The sequence below is a fragment of the Aphis gossypii genome, chromosome 2, assembly GCF_020184175.1.
Source record: "Aphis gossypii isolate Hap1 chromosome 2, ASM2018417v2, whole genome shotgun sequence".
NCBI classification, from domain to species: domain Eukaryota; kingdom Metazoa; phylum Arthropoda; class Insecta; order Hemiptera; family Aphididae; genus Aphis; species Aphis gossypii.
In genome coordinates, this window is record NC_065531.1 from 77,740,676 (window position 1) to 77,766,966 (window position 26,291).

The window sequence follows — 26,291 nt, forward strand, 5'->3', positions numbered from 1 at the left end:
GTTTTGAAAAAAAGTATACTAATCGTTGAGGTATGCAATATTACTGTGTAAGTATTGCAAGAAATTATTTATACACATTTACAATAATGTCAACGTCGAGTAATAATTCAGTTTATTAACAAAACACAATAATTTCATTTCTTATTTCACAATGATCTTATTCGTTAAAATGCATTAATAAAAAATAATTTTTATACAAAAGAACTCGTACCTGTACAACATTTAATGAAAACAATAGACTATAAATATAATCCTGGACATTAATATCTAATAATTATGTTAATAGAAATATATATATATATATAATATACAGTTATTAAACAATATGGTTAAACAACTGTAACGGGACAATATCCAAATATTCAAAATAATAATAATAATTATGGTCGCTATTTGGTTAGGGTTCCGCAGTTGTAGGCTTATAACATATTCTGATCACCAGAGACTGTATACATTAATTTAAACTTTTCATGTTACAAACAATTTATAGTAATATGATAACATAAACAGTGGCAAGTTTGTTGCAGGCACACGGAAATCATACATGTTTAGAATATTGTATAAAAATTATTTATTAACAATAACCGTATAATATTATAAAAGGTGAAATTTACTAAAATGTCTAAACGGCTAATAATAATAACAAAAAGTTTTCAGTGAGTTTTTTCTGTATCCTTTGAAAAGTCTTTCCTCGTCCTCGTGATTTCATTTATGGGTCTTGACAAATTATAATAACACAATATAATAATCGTAGGTAAGCTTATGTGAAATTTGTAAGTGGAATATATATAATTTTTAACAAGTAAATAATATTGTATTACATAATAATATATATAAAAAATACATAAATATTTACACACATTAATTTTTTACTATTCAAATAATATGATAATATTATGTGGTATAGAAGAATGTACAAACGAATTGGCGAGCATACAACATTTTGCTTTGTTTTATAACGATGTGTTTTGTAACTCGTTTATAAAAGTACCCCATTACAACAATTGAATATGATAAGAATAATATGATACACAATTAACAGTGATAATAATAATAATATTAATATGTTTGGAGGTTCCACGGTTGATCAGTGAGTTTAAATAACGAGATAAATTCCTACTTATTACTAACCGAATTATAATTGTTCTATTAAGTATTATTTAACTATGTAATTGTAAAGTGTTACTCGCTAAATTATGTGCGATAATATATGTGCAAAATTAAGGTTTTTAATGTTTTACTGCAATGGAAACATTTGGAAAACGATCACATCACGACAATGCCATCGAAAATAAAATAATTGTCATTGGAGCTGGCAATTCATAACTTTCTTCCGGTGGAACATCGATATTAATATTATATTATTATTTATATGATATTATCATCATGTGTATTTATATTTTATTATTCGGCCACAATTGACTTCGATAGAGGACTTGTCGAGATTATAAGTTTAAAATATTAACCGTGGTCATTGGTAATAGATACCATTTTTACATAGTTTATTATTCTAACGCATTCTATCGTCACAATATCAATATTCACGTTTAATATTTAATCTTATAATATCAAATAACATTATTTAATATTTAAAGGTTTTCGTGAGAAATTAAAAAACTCGAGTGTAGGCGTATTCGTTTTCCAATGACGTTGTTATTCCGACAACAAATTACTGTATAGTGTATAGACTGTATATATAGGTATAAAAATACCGCCTTAAACAATATTTCATATCGCATCCAGTTAAAAGAGAACTAAATTTGCATAGATTTGGAACAAATCATATTTTGTTTTAAACTTTTACGATATGCATAATAAGATCCAAATAAAATAAATTATTCGTTTGTTTTTGCTTCGTGTTGGTAAACTTTTAACAAAAAGTAAATTCCGTACCCGATTTAGACTTTTCGGAGTTTCAAACATTATTCTGGCAAGCAATTTTTGTCAGTTATTTGTTTTTTCTATTACATTCAGCACATTTTGTATCGAATTATTTAAACTATCCGTCATCGAATTGAATTTTAAAATATTGAAAGTGTATTCGGAATAAAAAATAAATACAATTATTGCTATCTATGCGTTCAACAACACGGAATTTCGATAACACTGTTATTATAAATTGTAAATAGTATTTTTCACTAAAATTATACGAATTTGACGACGACAAAAACATAAATCGCTGTTCTCGTAAAATGTACGAGTCACAATTAATCTCGAGATAAGACATTTTTGTTATTAATGAATTCTAAAAAAAAATAATACAAAACGTGTCACAATAAGTTTAACATTTTTTTAACATTTATCTGTTCATACTATTCGTAATATTTTCCAGGTTACTGCTTAAGCGTAATCTATTTATTTGCTTTTGGTAGGTGCAATAATAATATTGTTATTTTGATGATATACCGCCATATCGGCGGGGTTGACAGAAAATCAAATATTATCATTGGAAAACGGGAATTTCGTCAGAACACATTAATGCGAAGCGTGTAATACAACAGTTATAATAATAAAATTTCAACAATTTTTTTTTTTTGTTTTTTTGGTAACTAGAATAATTATTAACGACCAACGGGATAACAATAATTATAATAATAATAGTAATAATAATAATAGTAATAATAATAATAATAACACTAACAACAGTTCACAAAACCCCGCAATCAATACAATGACCGTTAAAAATATCGATTACAAACAATAATAATAATTATAATTATATAATTACAACGTTACGAGGATGAAGATTTCGGGTGGTGAGTAGTGGTGGAAAGCGTGGTTTGGACGAGGAGGAGCAACCGAGGAAATATTTTTTTTTTATCTTAAATACATTCAAAAAATAATATATCAATAATAATGATAATTATTACAATAAGTCATAATCATATATTAATAATAATAATAATATGTACAGTAGAGACGTGTTTAGCGGTCGTCATTCGCGCGGAATCGCATCGCGTCCAACGTCAAGTAATGTCATAAGTAGAACAGGTCGCCGCCGCCGCCACCGCCACCTCCGTCGCCGTCGCCGCCGCTTCCGCCCGACGACTCGAGGAGCTGGTCGCATATCCTGGTCAGGTCGTTGGCCAACCGATCGATTTCCGTGTCGGACGACCGGCGGTGGCCGCGGTTCGACTGTCACACGTGCAGCTCCTCGACGGCCGCGGTCTTGGCGGCGGTGCCGCCGCTCGTTTCCGGTGCCACTTCCGCTGCCGGGTTGGACGACGACGCGGCCACCGGACCGGAACACGTGCACGCCGGAAGGGCGGAAGACGCGGCCGCGTGCCTCCTGATGGTGCCGTGCAGGTGATGATGGCCGCCGCCGCCGTGATGGTGGTGATGGTGATCGGGCCGCGGGCACTTTGGCGGCGGCGGTGGCCGGGGCAGCGTGGACGCCGACCCGATGCCCACGATGCTGCCGCCCGGGTGATAGCACTGGGCCGCGACGTCGGCGAACTCGGCGGGCGGCGGTTGGGCCACGGCCCCCCGGGACGCGCCTCCCGCGTCCGTCGGAGGCTGCGGGCCGTTCGGGACGGCCGCGATCACCGGAACCGGCGGTTTCTTCAGTATGGAGTGCGGCTGTTGTTGTTGTTGTTGTTGTTGTTGGTGCTGCTGGTGCTGCTGCAGGTGTTGCGTGACCGGCCGCGTCATTTGCAACAGCTCGGTGGCTCCTGAAACGAGGAAAAGGCGTTATTAGGATGCGGTAAAACGGGGATCCTAATTTGGCGATGGGTGTAACTACACGACTGTAACGAAGTGAGGTTTGCGGTTACCCGTAGAGAGATCGAGTCTCGGGACTCGAAAAAGATAACTGCTGATCGGTCACTGCCGCAATGTGGGTGAATATTTTTAACGAATGTTTTTAAGAGAGTGATGGGAATTCAGAAGTGAAAAAAATGATATTTAGTTTTATTCGTCGGGGCAAATCGCAAAAATAATATTTTGAATATTATTGCGGCGTCGTTTGCCAGTGTTTGATTTACGGATTCGACTCTTTTCGCTTTGCAATCTCGGTCAGTTCATCAATACCTATAATAAACGTCTATAGATCGATTTAGTTTGTTCGATGAATCCGAACATCTGACGATTGTCGTTTAAAGATCGAGTTTCAAATGAACGATTTCCATGACGTGCGAAATGGTACTCTCGTTTTGAAGTAGATTTTTGTATTTTTCTACTATTTACGGTATTGAATTACTACACTTTTATAGTTTTATTGCATACGACTAATATTATTTTTTTATCGCGATGATATCCGATAACGCTGATGATTACGAATTTCTGACTAAGAAAAAATAAAAACGTAACTATTTATAATACGAGATAATACTATAACTGTGGATATTTCAAATCCGACAGATAACGATTTTATTTGGGTAAAATAATATTATACAAAAATACAACAGTTTCGGCTTAGCCATTGTAGTATTATGTGAACAAGATTTTTGGATCTGATAATCATTTAATGAAATTAAATAAATAAAACAACGTAAAAATGGAATAGAATGTTATATGTTTACGCCTATACTACAATAATAATATATTTTATAATAATTTATTTCAAAACGATAATTTTGTAATACGATTGTGAAAAAAAAAAATAGTATCGAGTAAGTGTTTAGTGAGTATCATAAAATTAATAACATTTGTTAACTAAGAATTCTGAAATAAAAGTAAAAAATAAATGTTTATTTTGTACCTAATTAAAATTTGAAATATTCGATTCGTATTTCGGATGAACAAGTTTTTAAAGTCGAACGACTTTGATGTTCCATATCAATGACTATTGTTTTTGGGAAACACGGACTGATGAGAACACGAATATCTACGAGTACAACATTAATATTATTCGCGATGACGCATAATAATAAGTGATGTACACTGACAACACGAGCAGTCATGTTATCGATCGTGGTCTCGTTTTTGGCGATAGGCGACGAAATCGTATACTCTGCGATCATATAGCTACCGCTTACTGCGAATTTTTCACGGCGGAAAATCAAATTTTATTTGGCGACGCGATAATTTGTAGGCGAACGTCGTATGAGTCGATAGTCGTTCAAATCGGGTACGTGTGTCTAGAGATTTCTGCAAAGAGATCGGGCGAGTGCAGTAATGATCGACGGAGATTCGCAACGAGTCTTATATGCCGGAGTGGATCACTGAACCCTGCGAGTGCTAACCCGTCAGACTAAAAAACTAAAAACGATTGTGGGCCCAGAATAAAAGACAATACCTATCGTAAACACAATAATAATATAAAATTACTATTATATCGCGAATAACGCGCGAGTTCTGCGCTCGACTCCGGCTCGCTTTCGTCCATTCACCTATACCTATATAATATTCATAATATACGAACGGAACTACTATAAACTATAAATCTTGACGAAACTTCTCTCTTTTATTTTTTTTTATTTCGAATACATTTTTAGTAGCTTCTACCTAACTCGACTAATTTATTATCTCGTATAAAACGAAAAAGAAAATATTGCAGTGTGCTGTTAACTGTATACGTCATAGAGGGCGCGCACTAAACAAAATATATACGCGCAATAAAAAGTATAAGAAATTTTCTTCGCGAAATGAAATTTGTTCATATTATTGTCATTTGTTTCGCGTATATATATAAGAAACCCGCACATTATTATAATAATATTGTCGTTGCGGTGTGCTCTACGGTTTACAAAATAATGTTAAGTAATACACGCGTCATTGGTTGTACCTGCAGCACAATATTATTGTTATAAAATATTCCGTGCTCGAGTAAAACAAAATTAGCTTGTTAATTACGGTAAAAGAAATTGTCGTATGATACCTTAATTTATTGTTTTGCGGAAACTGGAAATCGTCGTGTATAAATTATAAAAAGAGCTCGAGTCATTGCAGATAATACATTATATTGTGTATTCTTTGAAATTAATTTTTAAATTATTTAAATTTTTTGCTTTCAACCGTGTACTGTTTGCTTTTTATTTATCATCTGTTGGTTATGGCGGATAGTTGGCAAAATGTATTATTACTTTTAAATTTTAATTAAATAAAAAAAAAAAAAAAAAACAAAGTTTTACGGAATTCCTCGTAAATGCATTAATATTTCATTTAAATAAAATTGAATAGGTACACTTTTTTATCATTATTTGACTAATCTTTGAAAAATTGTGTTTTTTTGATAATTTACATTTTTAGATTGAATTTAGCTTGGAATAAATGAAACATAATATACTATTCAGTATAAACGAATTTGGTTCCATTTTCGCACGCCCTGCGAGTAGGGTTAGGTAAGTATTACTTTCAAAATTTGTCCACTGAGACAAGTTAGCTGATATTTTAAATCGGAAAGCTCTAAATATCAACGTTTAAAACAATCAATTTTAATTGAAATAGTTTTTGTGGTTTTTTTTGTTTTTCTGGAAATGACGGATATTGTTTTTTTATTATGAAGTAAGAACCTATATCGAATGTAAATACACTCTTTGTGGTCTTTGTGTCGTTTCGATATATTAAAATAAATCAGAGAAAAATCAATAACGTACTCGACACTAAGAATCTATATTATTAACGGACGTATATAAATTTAATTAATACTGTGGTTAACATGATTAAATCAGTAGAAGTTATGGTAATGAGTACCTACTTATTTAATTTTAATTAGGTAAAACGGTAGGGTGGTTCGTATTTTGGTAATATTATGGTTCAAATAATATGTAGAAAACTAATTTAAATCTAATCAAAAATTGTACTTAATTTCTAAATGATATAAATGGCTGTTACGATAATTATGTATGTTCAAAAAAATAATATAATACGACACGGCCATACATAAAAAAAAAAAAAAACCTGCAAACTTAACCTAGTCGATTTAATCATTAATCATTATTATTGATGTTAAATTATGTTTGTTTTATTTATTTATTTATTTATTTTTTTTTTTTTTTGATAATATGTTTTATTAGTACCTACCTAGAATCGTAAAACTCTGTACCTAAACACTTTTTTTAAATCGTAATAAAATTGTGCACACTTATTAAAAACTTTTATTATCAACTACTTTCACGTTTTAGTTCCAAATATCTCTATTTTGTCTTCCCTTAAAGAAGTCATAAAAGTAACGTTCACTTTATCTATTGTTCAAAAAAAAAAAAAGAAATCCATTATGTTTTTATTTCTCTTTTATTATAAGCTTTAGGTTCTAACCGTTGTCTAGTTTTTAATGTTCTTTTTTTATTTATTGTTATCATCATTATTATTTTTTGGAAGTGTTCCAATTGGGTTATCAATTGACAGAAGCATTATTATGATTTATGGAATTTAGCTCTCCTGCATTGAGTTGAATAATATTTATATTCTTCAAAGCATAACAAATAATAATGTATCGACATAACTTTATTATGTTAAATGCACAATTACGGCCGTATAATATATATATATTTCAAAAGACCTATTAGTGCAAAAGTTTTAGTTTGTCCATTATACATTAAAACTAAGAGAGTCGTTCAGTTTACGGAGACTGTGAATGTAAGCAATTTATCCCTAGACCCTCTTCTATACTATTCTAGTACTTAAAAATGATGATATAATACGCACGTATATCATACCCGTAGCGAGTTATTGTGTTTCGACTGACGTTTTTTTTCTTCTTTAAATTGTCACAACGACTTTAACGAGACGTTCATTTTATAGCCGTTAAAAATTATATTTTTTTGGATGTACTTTTTGACACACCTATAATAGTTTTTTGTTGTTGACAAAATCTTTATGGTCTCAAACGTTTGTTCCGCTACATTTAAATAATAATTATATAAGAATAATTTACGCGGTTTATGTATCAGTCTTATCGTCTTTGTCACTCTGCCGAGAGTCGGGTCTAGACAACTGTATATAGGGTTAGGAGGGCTTGGGCATTGCGCATCTAGAATTCTAAGGACGCAATGTTTAATACGCTATAAAAAAAAAGTTAATGTACGCATGAAATAATGTTCAGTGGAGAGAAAAACAACGGTCTGGGTCAAGATAGTTTTATTAGACGAAACGGGTAGAAATACACGACGGCAGAGGGGGAGTTGAAAAATGAGATTGATAAAAAAAGGTGGCGTCATAATAATATTTAAATGTGCGATAGTAAACCACAGCAGCAGTATACGTACTCGTAACACGTTTGTGACTCGTTTTGGAAATTATACACAAAAGTCGTATCTCGAATGTCGTTATATTTGAACTCTGTGCTCTAACGTTTTATTAGTTATTGCCTTATTGTATGTCGATTTTATATTATTGTAGAGCTTATTGATTCCTCATCAGTGCACACAATTGTGTGCAAGCTTTTTTTTTTAAACTATAGTGTATTGACAATTTCACTTTTAGTTCTAAAACGTTTACTTAAATTTCAATAAACCAATACACGTATTTTAATTGTCATGATATATTGTAATAGTTACTCTATATTATCTAAGTTATACATGACTGAAAAATAAGGTGTGGTTTGAATTTTAAGGTTTTTAATCGAAATTGTATTTTTGAAAATGCCTCATCTACTATGCTATCACGAAATAAATTTTCATTCCAAAAATTGTATTAAATAGTCACAAACATTTTTGTTTATCATCTAACAATAGAAATTTGATTTTGAATACGAAAATGAAAATTTTTTCATCGAGTATAACTTGTATTAAACTACATCACTCGCATATTATATAAAGTACGGTTTGATAATAATAATAAAGGTGGCGTTTACCTCCTGTGGAACACAAATTAGTCATCGGGCCTCCGTTCTCGGGACGCTTTTTGATCTTCCTGATCCGGTCGTCCTGCTGTTGTTGCAAGTCCTCGACGTCTCCTCCGGCACCGGAAGTCCGCCGGCTGCCGGTGTTGCTGCTCCGCCTACCACCCCAACCAGCTGACTTGTTGCAGTAGATCACTGCGAAAATCATTATGTTGAGGAACAAAAGCGAACAGCCAATGCCTATGGCCACGGCCAGGGCCAGCGGAAACGTCTGATACGCCCCACCACTGCCACCGCCACCTAAGTCGTCCTGGCCGTCAGGACCTGACGACGACCGACTGCCTTCGTCTTTGTCGCCATTCGGTCCGTTTTTGAGCTGTCGGCCTCCGCTACCGACATCGTCATTTTCACCATCTCCTCGATCCGACGACGAGGAAGACGCCACCACGACTGGTGGAGGCTGCAACACGTTCGTTCCGTTGGTCGTTCCACCATCGGAAGTCCCGGAAGCGGTCTTGTTACCGGCCGTGGGCTGTTGCATTATGACCGGCGGCTGACCTGAACCCCGATAGTATATGTCCGGTGACGGTCTGTTGGTCGTCTTTTCCGAACCCTACGATCAATGATAAATGACAATTATTATCATAATAACAATAAATTATTTGAAGTCGAGCAAATTTGACAATATCAAACAAGCGGTTTTCATATAAATAGTCAAATTGTTCTTGTTAAAAATAAAACCCCCCGTTTTTAATTAACACATTATTATTGTATGTTAAACGATTGGCATAGATCATATGTAAGACACTTAATCATGTCGTTTAATTGCCATCATTAGTTAGATCGTCATAAGATTCGGGATAAACAATATATTAATAAAATAATATTATTATTTACATTTTATTGTAGATCCCTCGTCAACGGTAAAATCCTATCCAACACTTTATGTTATCATATCCGATGTGTGCATAGCAGACACTTATATTTTATGAAATGTTAGAGAAAAATGGACCCAATAGTGTTACAAAGACTAATACAAAAAATAATAAAAGTCACATAGCAAAAGTACCTACATATATATACACTATAATACTACTTACACGAGTCGCTCGTATATGATTCAAGTGCTTTATATTATTATATATACAGCTTATGTATTTGAATTTAAATTCAAAATGTTTTTATAATAAATACTTTTATAAAACATGAATACATTGAAAATTACATCGAATAAAAAGTATAATAATAAATTTTAAATTTTATGCACCTACGTATATATTATATATACATTATGTCCGAGCTTTGTGTTAATAAGCGACTTATAAAACATTTTGTTAATTGGATTATTTCAATAATATGTGTGTATAAAATTATGTTTATTTTGAAAAATCAAATAGTTGTTATGTTGTTCGAATAATTTTAAGCATCTATCATTACTAATAAATTATGATGATTGCTAAACATCAGAATACTTTAAAAAAAAATTTGTAAATTCATCAAATATATTTACAGTTATTAAACTTTATTATAATCTATTTGGAATTATCAAAATTTTTATTTTGAAATATTGGCTAAATTATACATTATTACAATAGCATTGAGATTAATGTACTTATTTAACCAATCAAAATTAATGATGCAAATATTTGAATTTGAATATAAAAAAAAATACAATTAATTAAAATTATCCAGTTAAATTAATTTATTATTTATATATATATTATATTATATTATATATATTTATTATTCTGTATTAATTAATACAGAATTTCTAAATCATATAAAAATGTTAACATTTGTAACTTAAAAGTAATCGAAACTTAAGTTGTTTATTATTTTATATGGTTATTTATCAATAAATTGATATTTATATATATTTAATGTATCTAATGTAAAATGTATAAACATTTCTCAATTGTCGACTATACGAATTTTTTTCTTTTTTAATGCTTTGAATTGTATCAATATCATAGACTATCACAAAATAATCAACTAAAGGACGGACTTATTTATTGTAATTGGTTATTGTATTATTTGGAATTTAATTTGCATACTAATATCATTCAAAGATCTTTTCTAAAACATCAAAATGCTAATTTACTTTTATGTTGACCACAAATAACAAACTTAAAAGGAATGATGATTTTATTTTATATGTAAAACGGTATGAATATATTTTTATTTTACTTAATTATAAATATATTTTCAATATTCAGGGTTGTTTATTAATTGATTCAAATTTTCTCAATTTTTATCTCAACAATTTATTTTTTTTTATTATTCTTTTTTTAATCGCTATGAATATAATTTTAAAATGCCGTCGTGTAAACAAAAATTTGTTTTTAAAAATATATTAATATTTTTAAAATTATTTGTTAATTAAGTTAATGTAATAAAATATAACGAATAAGGTTTAATGTAGTTTAAATCCAGTAAATATACTAACTTAATTATGTATATTATAAATTACAATGTTTTTACCTGTTTTGTTTTTAAAACATTTTTTTTTTTTTTTTTTATATATACAAAAACATTAAATTAGATTTATGAAATATTGCTGTACTTATTAAAAACAAAAGGAATTCGTTTTAATAATAATATTTTCGTTGAATTTATGATTTTCCATTAAAATAAGCTAATAATTGAAGTTTGAAATTAAATTTATTCACAGGTACCTACACAATAATATTACAATTCGAACAATTTATGAATGTTAATGATTATATACGGTATTTAGTTTATTAACTACTATATTCGGTAAAATACTTCTGGGTCTTTATACAAAAGTAAGTTCACTTAACCCTAAGAATGTATGCCATTGAAGCTTACGAAACTAACTTTCACATTCAGTCGTTGCAAACATTTCTAAACAAACATAATTTACGACAAGTATATAAACCTTCTGTGGGACCTCTTATTATTTATAGTTCGAGCTGGAACGTTCGGTATATTCATAATAATAAATTAGAGAAGCCGCAAAATTCTTAAAACTTTTGTGACCGGTGACTTAGTATAAACGTTAACTCGTTTTTTCCAATTAATTTTCCTTCGACTACTACCTACGTAGGTGTATTGTTTTTATTTTTAAATTTTTTAATCGCGGACCGTTCATTTTCAACGATTAAAACGTTTTATAATTGTTAGGTACGCAACAACAAGTATAATATATCGAACTGTAATATTTTGATATTATGCGCGGTGGCATACCAACGCGGAGATAATTTATGAACGTTAATTATAAAAACCGCGGTGGAAAAAATCAATTTATTATTATTTCTTCACAGTTACCAGGTGTACTGAAATGCAAAAAAAGGTAATACAATTCTTAATGCTCGATATGGAATCGTTCAATGGAGGAGTCGTGCTATCACCCACCGCTCGGCAGATTAATCAATACACCGTTTCAAGCGCTTACCGAGAGGAATAAGTGCCGAACTCGCAAACTTGCGAAAAAAAAAATAATAAAGTTTATCGACATATAATTGTTTATAGTTTTTGTCACACGCGTCGTTCTCGTCCCATCCTTAACCACCGCCACTTTACCGTCAGAGAAGATGACACTCCCCATAGGGATTATTTTCTTGTGACAATCACGATGGTGTCGGCTAAAGAACATCTACAATGTGATCCATTAAAGTGTCTATACAATCATTATTTAGAAAAGTTTTAACTTTTTTTGAAAATATTAATCTTACAAACAATATTTTTCACAACTGTTTATCGTTATCAGCTTTTTAAATGAGAACATATACTTTTAAAACTTTATTATTCAAAACCGTATATTTTTTACAGTCCTATACTATAAAAAATGAATTAACAAATTAGTTATAATTATTTTAATTATTAATAGCTTAGATGAGCAAAATGTTGGGAAACACAAAAATAAATTATAACGATACATTTTATTTTAAAAAACGTTGTCTTTTAAATATGGGATCGTATAATAATAATTATTAATAAAAAAAAGCTGAAGACAATTTAACGCTTCAAAATAATGAATGTTTAGATTTCAATAAATCGTATTGGTATAGAATAATATATTATAAAACTCTTTAAATTTATTAATTTAATTTTATAAAAAAACAAAGAACCGTATCATATTGTTGGAACAAACAAAACAATATTAACGTCGAAAGATATATTTATTTTTTTTTTTTTTGATATTTATGCATTGAACGATACATTTTTATAACCGTGTTCGTAGAACGGTAATCCTGTACTACAGTAAAGGTGTAGTTCATTTAATGGCCTTCGTAAGATTATATTGGAAAGAAACTTACAGGTTTAAACGTCATGAGGCGTAGATCGGATTGGAACATGTGATGATAATATGGTACGTCGTCGCCGGGCTTGTGCAACTCGGGAACTAAATTCAACCAAAATGACAGCCTATGCGCTCGGTAATGGCTTTTCAATTTGGGCTTCGTATCTGAAAATATATCCAATTATTGTACATTCACTATAATGCGCGACTTATTCTACTCACATCGCACACCAAAATATTGTTACATCGTGTACAAAATAATATAAAACTATACATCGTAATTAATACGACTACGGTGTACAAAATAATAAAAAAAAATATATTACATTTAATGTACTGTACCTAAACTCAAATATTTTTTATGTACGGTCTCGTACGCAGTCCATTCGATGTTCTTAAACCGACCGTGCTCTTGCTTGTGCAACATGTCCTGGTCCTGCGGCTCATTTGGATTACTGAAAATTACGCAAACAACATTATCATAAAGGATTTTTTTTTTATTCATCGCGGTATATTCACCGGCCTACCAAATGAATAATCCGTACATTATAATCGCTTAAGACATAAATATTTATTGGTTGCAGTTAATACTGTGCAACCAAAGACAATTGTTTATGAATAATTAGTATAAAACCGCGACCGCATAATCGTTTTTAAAACTTATTAATATACAACGTTCAGGTACGGTAGCGTTTTTAACGACCGAACATTTTCATTTCGATTATTATTTAAAAATGTTTAATAATATAAATTTTTTTTAAAAATGTGGGAAAAAATTACTAAAAATAAATATTATACTGAAAATATTACTATTTGTGTATGACTTACACTGGCTATTACTAATTTTCTCAATAGTTTCGAAACCTCAATTTGATGATTTTATTTTATTTTTTTAAATTTATTTCTGTTCCTAACATTCGTATGACTCGTAATTTCAATTGTTTTAATACGTAAAAAAAATAGCTGTAATAATTATTATTATCGTATATAAGTCGTAAAACACTGGAATGAAAATAAAGAAAAGGAATTAGTCTTAAAACGCATTCTATTCGGTTCGTCTGATATAGTCATTGAATCGTGTTTATGTCAGTAGTGTTGAGGCGCCATGGTGCATAGAGCACGTTCCGATGGCAATAAAAAAAAAAGCTGCGAATAAATGAAAAATACCTATAAACCATCGGACTGGCGGCTGGTAAATAATAATATTAAACTGTCTGAGGGCAGATCAACGCGTGCAGTATAATATGACCTACTTATCGGAGCGGAGATTGGATAAAATAATAATAAAAATAAAAAAGAGTAGGAAACACTGTTTACGGGAACTAGGATTTTTTTTTATCCACCCTCTTATTCTTATTTTATGCTAATAAAATATATATTACCCCGTCCGCGCAAAATTGCTCCAGTAAATAACCGCAGCCTCGGAAAGCTGGACTTCTGACTTGGTGTAATTCTTCGGAAAATGCATCAATCCCCCAACGAGAGGAGCACCGAATATGTACGGCAGTTCTTCACCGTGGATACATCCTTGTCTCTGAAAAAAAAGCAGATAAATTACCATCGTTTGCTAGTTTCGATTACAGTAGTGACTTCACACTTGGCTATTGTGGAATATATATATTATTTTGTTTCTTTACTGTACAGCGGTTAACAAATTGAAGAATTTATTAAAAGATTTGGTCTCGGTTAAATAATAATATTTTGATCCTGTTATATTTATTTATTTTATAATTTTATTGTACAGACATATTTTACTCACTGTTGAAATAATAACAGTTTTCTTTTAAATTTATAAATATCAATAGCATGTTCAATATTCAACAATAAAATGCATTCATAATTTAAAATAGCAAAAAAAAAAAAAAAATAGAAATAATAATTGTCTAGATGAGTGTTTGATGTTTGGATTTAATAGAAAAATATAAGCCCTTTTTGGTGAGCCTTTAAATACTGTATAGATAGTTTAAGGAAGATAGAAGAGCTAACTTCAGACAATAATTAGTAAATACAGAAAATCAATAGAATTAGAAAGGAATTTAGAGAGAGATTGACGACTGGACGTAAGACTATATGAATAAAACATTAGGCTGATTGGTATATAGTCATGGGGATGGCATGGAATATCAAGAATAAAGAACGCATTACGTTAAAACGTTGACTGAACACTTCACAAAACAAGAAGTAAATATGTTCCAAATTATAGATCCATACCCACTCAATAATAGCTTTACAAATTACAAGGGAACCGTGGGGATTTTAAAACAGCAGGTAAGCTAGATTATTATTTTAATAATATTATGTTATATTTAATTCTGATTAGATACATTTTTAAATGTGAATATGTTATCCAGATGGAGTATTTTACATTTAAGAAGAATAAAGTAAAAAAAAAAAATATAGCACTTTAACATAATTTTAATTAAAATCTGGGCATTCAAAACTAAATATTTTTATAACATGGATGCTCATAATGGATACTTAACAATAATATTGTTTATCTAAAATTTGATTTTTAAACTTTAGTAAAATGTCAATGAATAAAAACGTAATCAATTGTTCTGAAATAAATTGAAAACAAAATCAGTTGAAAACAGTATAGTGTATTGTTTATTCTCGATTTGGTCGTCTTTTTTTTTTTGTTACAATGTTTCTATACGATTAACGTTTTTCAATTTTTTTTTGAATTTAGCCTATAAATGACATTATAACATTACTGTAAATGTATGTAAAAGAAGTATTTACTTTTTCCAGCATACTCCGTATATAGCGTATTGTTAATTCATCCAACAAATAATACTTTTACAATAATAATTTGATATATTATGTACGAGTAATATTATATCCCCTCCTGGGAATTAATTTTCATTCATTTTGTGTTTCGCATACCATAATATTCTGCAATGTAGATCTGCGTTGTGTATTTTTTATTATTTATTTATTTTTGTGGCTTTAAAAAAAAAAAAAATAAAAATAAATAAATAAATAGCCATTCCAAAGGTACCCATGTCCCATATGCAGTGATTTCGCGGTCCAGTAAAGCGACACCTCGACCAAGAAATTGCAGGAATTTGTTTTGCACAAAAAATGAACATTGTCCGTACAAATCCAATTAAATAGGGTTTTAAGTTTTAACAGATTGAAAACTATTACGATACAATTTTAATAAAGAAAATGTTCAACGTAATATAAATGTAGTCAAAGTGGTTCTGTGCGTATTGCGACGTTAATAATAATAATAATAATATTAATACTGTAATATAATATTATTACGTTATGTACTACTCGTGTAATGGGCGTTAACAAGTTTAAATTCCAAAGGAACATGAATAATTATATTTTCTTGTCGAATTTCATGCAAGCAAACCTTCAGAGAACATGGTGAGTTTGTAAACTAAATATAATAAAATCGACATTCACAACAAATGTTTTTTCGCGTCATTTGTGGAAATATTTTGTCAACATAATAATAATAATAATACTGATTTAATTTAGCCAATAATTTGTTTTTATAATATTATAGTCCAAGAAATTTTACTAAACTCAATTAAAAATTGTATGTTTACGGCAACATTGTTATTAATATAATTTTGTTGAAAACTAAAATCGTTCTTAAGTTACTGTTATAATAATACAAACATTTAATCGAATAACATAAATTATTTATCAAAAAGGTACTCATCATCGGACCTTTAAAATTAATTTTCGTTTAATAACCTAGTTATGTAAATTAATAAAGCACAAAACCAATTGTCAAACATAGACGCTATCGTTTCCAGCTAAGGAGCCCGTTACTATAGTAATTTCGACCGAAATTGGATTCCTTGAATTTTTCTAGTCGAGCGTATATCATTTAATAAAATCAGCCCTTTCAATTTTCGTATTTTTTTTCCATATCAGTAGCGATCCATTGTTACCTATAATAGGTCTTCCGTACAAACTCTTTTGATTTTTGCACACTAAATCAATACTCTCGTCAGTGATTGATCAGCCCTACTTATTCTGTTTTATTTGCTTTGTGACGGATCGTTTTATTCGAATACCAAGGACTTGGGTATTATGATTAAAATTTATGTTTTGAGTTTTCTCAGTATATCATGCAATACGCATGCACTATAATGAGGGAGACTTCATGCAAGAGATTGTACAGCATTTTTAATGGTTTTACTACAATGCGGGCAATGCGGGATGGCTGCGTCCAATGTTGGTTGAAAAACAAAATTATAGTATCAGGTACGAATTATAATATACTAATCATTAATATTTGTCATGGTTGGTTTGAGCTTGGCAAGTTAACGATTTTCGAAAGTTTATGCTATAGAAAAAGTAAATTAAGTTAAAAATTACTTAGAGTATACATTTAAATTTTGTTATGTTTGAAAAATAATAATAATAACAACCAAACTTAAAGATGACATTTTACATTTTCTAATTTTCAACAAAATTTAAAAACTATAGGAGGACGTTCACGTTGGATTTCAAAAAGAAACTTGACTTTTTGACAAACTTCTGGTGATGAATTTACCAGTGATTTTTGAACTATAATATAAATTCGTGTTAAATTTTTGTATTTTGGTATTTTAAATAACAATTTAGGTATGTGGAAAAAAATTATAATAATCATAAAACATTACATTTTTTTAACTTAAAATTTATACGAAATCAAATAAGTAAAGAACAACTTTATCGCAAAATGTAAAATATAAAATTATATAAATTAGTTTGGTTTAAACAAAATTTTTTGAAATTAATTTATCAATAAATAGATTTTATTCATCTAGTACCATCAGAAATTTGTATTATTCACAATAAAACCCTATAGTAATAATGAGTATTATTGATGAATAGCCTCTCGTGAGATTTGTGATCCGGACCGTTTCGCAAATACTCGGTATTAATTAATTATTTCTCAAAAAATAAAATCGTTATAACACATAAATAATTATAAGTACCTACGGGTACTTACTCCTACACATTATTCTCTGATTTTTCAATTTTGTTATACTTTCGAAAAATTACTCGAAGTATGTTTTTAAGTGTGTATTTTTTCTGCTTTTACTTAAAACTGGTAAATTAATGAAAATGAACATAATGTTGTAACGATGATATAATTTATTCAACGATTGGAAAATATAAAATACTTAGCACGGAAAAAAAACCGATGTTTACGTGGACGTGATATTTAAAAATTGTAAGTGAGCAAGCGACTATCACTTTATTCATCTTGTTTTTATTTGCTATTCAATAAATGTTTCGACCGCAGACTGTTTGCTTTTCCATATATTATTTTTGCTGACTCAAACGTGAATCGTATGCAATGTGTACAAATTATCATTATTTATTTATATATACATTTTTTTCCTGTTGTATGTTATATTATAGTATTATTGTTGATGTTTATTAGTGCAATATTTCGGTCCGTCGATCCAGCCTCAAGTTAACATTTTATACCTTTCCTTTTACTGCCAATAATATACAAACCAATACATCATATTATTACAGTGTACGGTTATGTCGAGTTAAATCACTTCAAATATGCATTGATTTGTTTGATCTGAGTAGGGGTATAATTGTCCCCGGAGACACGTGTGTGCCGGAGAAACGAGTTTTTCACTTTTCAAAATGAACTTTTCGGTAGAATTTGCTAGCTACTTATATTCGTGCATGTCACCGCGGCGAGAACAGATATACCGTCATCAAAAGAAACTATATTATTTATAAGGTCGGAAGGGAATCAGCAGCGAGGACACTACAACTTCGTTCGGTCGTCTTTCATATTGAAATTATAAGTATTTATGTTAACGAACTGCAAATGGACCTGGCCGATGGTCAACTAACATCGCATAAATACGCGTATAAAAATCATACCTTTACGTGCACGTTACGAACACGGAACTACTCCAAAAGTGTCGCGGACAGTTTATAAATAAATTATAATAGAACGAGTAGACTTTACACGGCGTTTTTACCGCGTTGACGTTTTTGGTGTTTTTAATAATTCAAAGGACTCCTGTCATTATCATTCTGTTGAATATTCAATATTTATCCTCGCACTACACGGGTTAGTTTAAAAGTCGTATTACGCGCTGAACTCACCTTAGTAATATAATAATAATATAGTAATAACAGTAATAATAATGATAAAGCGTTTCGTCTTCTAAGCGTTACTGCAGTTGGCCACTTTACACGTCTAACATAATATTACGCATTAATAGGTAGTTATAATAACACACGTGTAATGCTTTGTGCCGTTTGTTTGATTAGCGTGGTCAAAAAATGTTTTAATACGCCTAACCAAATGGTTTAGGTGTGGTTTATTTTTTATTGCCGACAAACTTTATAAACTGAACGATGTTGTTTATACTTCCATAATTCTTCATTCCTTTATTGGTTTTTTTGAATTGCAATCAACTTTTTGTTGTATTAGTCGTTTAAATGTTTTGAATGTTATTCTAATCGAGTTCGCAACAATTCGTTCGTGAGCTCTCAAATATATTTTTGAATTTATTATTCATCAGACATTGTTTTAGTTTCTATTGCTTGGAATCAATAAATGTCTCGATAATGTATATTTTTTTTCATATCAATGATTTTATTTGTATGTTCCAGTTTGATACCCATTATTAATTTTCAATTATTTATTGAAACATTTCAATTAAATTATCTTAGTGAATTTCAATTTTATTGTATATATCTACATTCTACAGTTACAAAACTAGGAAAACAAATATGTCTTTAAATAATAATCAAAAATAAATTAAGAGATGTTTTTAAAAGAAAATGCATGCTATTAAAATAAAAAAAAAAATACACTTTATATGGATTTTAAAACAATCAATGAAATAGCGTAAAACTCTTTTAAAATTTTTGGAATTATTGCCTTCAGATATGCTACAACGGTTGATGTGGAACAATCGTTTTAGTCGTTTCTAAAATATTTTGAGCCTGATGGGCGACATTTAACATTCAGTTATTTAAAATAAATTATAACTGTTCAATAACACACATAATTTTAATATTTTTTTAATTATATTTAATGTATTTTCCATAAATGCATTGTACTTATACAGAAATAAAATTTTTTACCACATATTTTATAAATTATTCTTGCATATTTGTGTATTTTTATTAAATATAAATCTGTTCCCTAATAATTCGTCTAATTATTATATATTACTATTTACTTAGTATTCATAATGATGACATGTTATAGAAATACTGCTAAATTAGTACAAAGTCAATATTATTAGTGCTTATTTGTATAGTCTATGTTTCAAGTATCCCTACTTTTAAATAATCAATACCCACAACAAACATTTTGAACTCATTTGCACCACAACAATTTTTAAGTTATCTTCGATTTATAACGATTTATATTTTATTGACGTAAAAAAGACGTTATTTAAGGTACAAATTTGTATCAACGAGGTACAAACTACAAAGTTTGATGTGAATTTCAATCAAAAATTTAAAGGTGGGTGTGTTGGGGACATGGACTTAAATTCATCAATATATTTTAAACTTTATAAGTATTTAATCGAAAAATGTAAAATAAATCTGTCGATTTAAATCAATAGATTTCACTAAAATATTTTCAACCGAACATGTTTCGGTACGTTTGATTTGAATCTTTTATTGATTTTAATATATTTTTTTCGTTTATTACTTATGTACAATTTTAAATATAATTATAATCATTTAAATATAATTTGTATACATAGCTAATAAAAATTATTGCTTGTTTATTCATTGTTCAATATCTTTTAGCACAACAGCCATATACTAACGAAAAGTTTAAGAACAAAGGATAAGGTTTAAGTTTGAAATTTAATTCCACTGTATGTGCATTTAACTACACATTTTAATTGAATGTAAAGTATAACAATTAAATCAAAAATTCTTTTGCGAATTTTAACATACAAATTACTTATTCTATTAGTCGATACCATACTAAATAAAATACGGTACAAACAAACAACGTCATGTTTTAAAGTTCGTCTTTTGTAATAATCAGTTAATTATTACTATTAAAATGTATTAGAAACAATACAATGGATTTCAATTCATATGATATGAATATTGAATGTATAACATATAATATTACTTTGTGCAGTTATAAATGTAGTAACTATAAATTGAATATGCTTACTGAGTACCTATTTAGTGCATATTTTAAAAATAATAAATACTAAATTAAATATTACATCATTAAAACCTAAAATACAGATACAGAAATCACTTTATTACGTTATTCAAGCAAAGAAAGTTTATTTTTCCACTGTTTTTTTTTTTGTTTTGAATATTCAAAATAAATTAATTACATTATATTACTTGTAGTGCCTATTATATTATAATTCAATAGATTTAATATTTTTTTTCTCTAAAAACCCACATCAATAGTAAATTCAATATTATGTTCATGAAAAAGATTATATTTTTTTACACAACTAATTGGAATATATGTTTTAAAGTATTATTGTTTATACAACGATATTAAATTATATGGTTTTATAAATACAAATTGTATTTTTATAATATGAAATTAGTTTTAAGGGATTTACTATTATAATCGCATAATGTCGAATGAATAGAATATAACGTTTGATAATGAACCAATTGAAAGCAAAACAATTTTTTAGAAAAGATACCCATTACAGCTGATAATGAAATTCACAATTAATATTGGGTTATATACATATTTAACGAGATATTTTTATAGTTTTATGTTATATGATAGATGATTGCAGTGTTTTTTTATTTTATTTTTTTAAATTTATAAGTCAATATAGTGAAATCAAAACGAAACTGAAGATGTGTTTGTATATAATATAATCCCATTGTAATGATTACCTTTTTACCTGGACTTCGCTATGTTATTTGACGTACAAACTTAATAATATACTGATTCAAAATTATTTAGTACCTTTGTGATTAGGATTTAAAATGTATTTTGACTATAATTATTTCTTAAGTGTTTTGTAATCAGAAAAAAACATTTAACAATAATTCACGTACGTATAATAATTTATGATAAATGGTACGAAGGTTTTTAATGTAGAAATTAATATTAAATAACTACTTCTTACTTCAATTGATTTCAAGAAAATTTAAAACTTTGTTTTTAAAAGTCATTAGTCATTACCATAGTTTTGTTTTGATGGTACTTTTTTAAACTTTTATAATATATATAGTATATATACATAGTATATACTTAATGATACTATTGTCTGTATGATACTCAATATCTGTCTAGTTATTAATTTTAAATACAAATATTTCTCTAATTCAATACAATAATTTAAATCTCAATCTTGAGGTAAGAGTTATTATTTTAATCTTAGTCAAAACACATTTAAAACAAACTTAGCATCTACACGAGACTACTATGTATTTTACAACAATAAATTTAAACGGGAATTTCAAATTTATGTTATTACCACATAATTTTTTTTATCTGTAAGCCACTAATATTTACCCAAATATTTTATTTTCATTAGTAAATGTACCTACTAATAACAAGACGCATTATAAGCATACATGACAAACTTTTAAAATTGTGCCGGTATCGTTTCTTTTAAGGGTTGAGTTGGCTCGTGTACATTAAAGTACAAAAACATTAATCGAATTTCAACGCAGTAAGTTTTGAGCTAACCTGGTCGAGAGAAGTATGTTATGGCATGCGTTTCGTATAATTTCTAAATTACTCTTTTCGAGAGCTTACGAAAACGACAGCTTCTAAATATTTCATATTATTAAGAGGGAGAGAGCAAAGTATTTATCTATATATAATAACACATAAAATAATGTTTTTACACAGCAATGTATGAAAAACAAAAGTAAAATATCGCGTACAATGAATATGATCTCGATATGTATAATGTGAGAAAAGTTTTCGGTACTAAAAGGCTGGAAAAATATATGAAAACGCAAAAATAGAAACCCCGAGGCTATATAATCTTATCATGTATGCATTTTCCATACTCGTGTGATATAAATTTATATATCATCATAATAAAAACAAATTATTATATGCTCGCAAGAACACACATACATATAATATACATAATAAATAAACAACATTTATATTATGTGGTATTATTTTTGATAAATTCTTCAAAAATGTTTAATGTTATAAAAAAATACAAAATATTATCTTGAGTTGTTTTTTAACAACATTTTAAGCATACAATTAAATTTGACGTTGCAATAGTTGAAATACTTTCACGTTTCGTTTAATGTTAAAGAGCTTACGTGGAATTTGGCTTATGAATACTGATACCTTTTTTTAGATCTGAATATAATTTAAAAGTTTTTATATAGGTATGTATATTTATATCTTGAAAATAGTTAAATGATAGTATACAGAAAATAAAAATAATACTGTACGAGTATATTGCTTTATTAAAGATATCGATGAGATCTTAACCAAACTAGGTTTCTTATATTACATTGACTATGAGTTGGGTTAGGTCGGTATTAACATTATTAGAGACTCATTGACTATTTGGGTTCAAATTTTTCAAGATAAACAGATTTTTATCTATAAATTTAATTTTGAGTAATTTGTACGATAATAACTAATAATTATACAATTATGTTTGAAACTTTAGACGTGGAGATATTGTTTTTATTTTCAATTTATACAACTACTGATTCTTAAAAGTATATCATAATTGCTTAAATTATTAAGTATAATAAAAATTAAATTAAAAAACTGAGAAATGTTGTGGCTTAAAACATTGAAAACAATTAATATCGCATGGAATAGGAGTGACTTTTTCCAACTAATGGAATATCTATGTTACTATTAATTATATATACATGCTAAGTCTAGTGAGTTTATCGTCGCAATATATTACAGAGTTTAAGTCTATTATGAAACTCTTGATAAATGCTTAATCGATAACATCGTAAGTACTAACGACCATTAAGTCATAATCGTGTATTTAATGAAACTCTATATTAAAGTTTTAAAGCTCGTTCGGAGAACAATTTTATTCACGCCGCACGACACCGTTTAATTTTTTTTTTTTTTGTATATAATATAACGAATATGTTTCAGTTTGATGTTGTTAAATTATATTTGTAATTTTTCAACGCATTAACCGCCCTACACACGGAAGATGATCGATATAAAATATAAATATTTCATTTTTCGATTTTTATTTTTCTCTCCTTCGGAATCCAGCTATAAATTATGTATCGGTTATTTGGCTTCGAATCCACTTCATAGTTTTTGGAATGTTTCCACAAACGGAATCGATGGGACACGGATACGCGCGAATTATGGGCGAGCGCATGAGACAGCGGCGTACGGAGTGCGCGCAGTTAGGCACGCGGACGGGGTGTTTCGGGAGGGGATGACATGGGTGCTGCAGCAGGGTAGCGGCGATGAGGGTTGGTCGGCCGCCGTGGCGTGGCCGATAGTATGGTAAGCGAGAGGAAGTTGCCACGGGCCGCCAGATAACACGACGACTACTTACGGTCGGTGGGTGTGCACGAGAGCGGTATATACGCGTTAATTATTATTATCCGGGCCGTAAGGCGAGTCCGGGGTCACGTGGTCCAAAGCATCGGTGTAGGTGGTAGCGGGGTGCAAGAACTCTTTAATTTTATTTTTTCCAAAGGAAAAAAAAGAAAATTAAACTAGACACTTTTCGTCTGAGTACATGACGCATTGTATAATGTGCGTTTTGAAATTTAAATTCTCCTCGACGACGGTCGTTTTTGTTTAATTTTTTTTTTCTGTTTCATACCACATTGTTCGCGACGTGGCTTTTTAGGAAAAAAAGAAACGGCAACAACACTCATACGCTATTACGTGTCCAGCGTATAATTTCTATTCTTTTGTCGAAACGATATTTGTTACGTAATTTAAACGTTTTTTTTTCGGGTTTCATTACGAGACCGGAGTGCGTAACTTTGCAGCGAACGTACTCGAGCGAATCGCTCTACAGCGCCACAGTGAAGTCGGTCGGCACTCTTTTTGGCAACCGTCCTCGACCTGCACGGAAGTGAACGTCTCTATACAAACACATCGAATAGCCCTAGCCCGTTCCCCGGATTGAAAACTACCGGCTCGGAAAACGGTAAAACAGTACGACGACGTTCGACTACTTATCTACAGGGTGTTTCCGGACAGTCGTCGAGAACGATACGCCGCGCGACTGCAAGCGATTTCGGAATTAAAAACCGTCTATTTAGGTGGCTCTTATGTGGGATTTGATAATAGCCCTGTTGACAAGTCCTCAAATCTTTGTTTCGAAGAAACCAAACTGATAAACGCCGCAGAGTTACTTTTTGTACTTCTAATAATATTCTATACCATCATACGTTACTCCACGCCATCGCTCACTAATCAGTCGTAGCCATTTTCCTCCAAAAACAAGATACCGTTTTCTTCCACTGTCCATTTTCCTCCAATAAATAAAAAAATAAAATCGTCGTTCGTTATCAGAATGTTTAATTAAAAATAAAAAAACAAATCAAATATTTAAAGAATAATTATTATATAATAATACACCGTACTTGCTAAATTTGGCAGGTGTCTAAAAAGAAAATTAAAATTGTAATAAAAAAGTACTCACGTCGATAAAAATGCATCAATCAATAAATAAAATAATAAATTAGTTAATAATAAGTGGTGGCAAAATGTGATCCTAGCTATAGGTACTCTATTTTTATAATACGGAACGCAACACTATACACTGACTAAAATATTGGAGGAAAATAGACATAATTTTATTTAAAAATAATGTGGAGGAAAATGGTCCCGCCCTTCTAATCTAGCCACATAAGTAGGTACCTACTGTTATAGGTGATTTTGGGAACAATAATTATTATAGTTGAACCGTGTTTATAGTAGTATTATTGGTTGGTCATGTTTGAAATTAAACGAGATAGGACCTATAATAAAAGTAATATAACCATGTATACCAGTATATAAAATGTATATATTCATAGGTCGTATAAGTGCCCTTAAATATACCACTTTCACTACGTTTTCGATTTTATTTTCCAACACGATATCATGTGAGGAAAATCCTGAAACATTATGTTCGATCCGATGCGATATTATATTATACGATGACGAAAAACAAATGAGCACACAGCAACGTTATCTTGTGGCGTATGTAGGTAGTAAAGTGCTCTCTGTGTAGAATATTACGATAACTTTGTACCGCAAGTTAAACCTCCACAAGCGCGAGATTATACCGGTCAAATTTTTCTATTTCACTGTGCATTAGTACATAATATTTTATTATGGTCAAAATATTGTTTATAATATCAGTTTCTAAAATAAAAAAC

The 26,291-nt window shown here is 29.8% G+C and overlaps 1 protein-coding gene across 3 annotated transcripts in view; it reads right to left on the minus strand.

Moving 5' to 3' along the window:
* Positions 1–89: 89 nt before the first annotated feature.
* The window catches only part of LOC114131757 (neuroligin-4, X-linked-like), a 502,436-nt gene continuing 476,234 nt past the window's right edge, over positions 90–26,291 (minus strand). For all 3 annotated transcript variants that reach the window (XM_050199849.1, XM_050199848.1, XM_050199850.1), the window contains 5 exons: positions 14,369–14,520; positions 13,329–13,441; positions 13,003–13,151; positions 8,735–9,335; positions 90–3,671 (listed from right to left, as the gene is read on the minus strand). In XM_050199849.1, the coding sequence (XP_050055806.1) occupies positions 3,139–3,671; positions 8,735–9,335; positions 13,003–13,151; positions 13,329–13,441; positions 14,369–14,520 (1,548 nt within the window). In that variant the 3' untranslated portion in view covers positions 90–3,138. The remainder of the gene's footprint in view (positions 3,672–8,734; positions 9,336–13,002; positions 13,152–13,328; positions 13,442–14,368; positions 14,521–26,291) is intronic.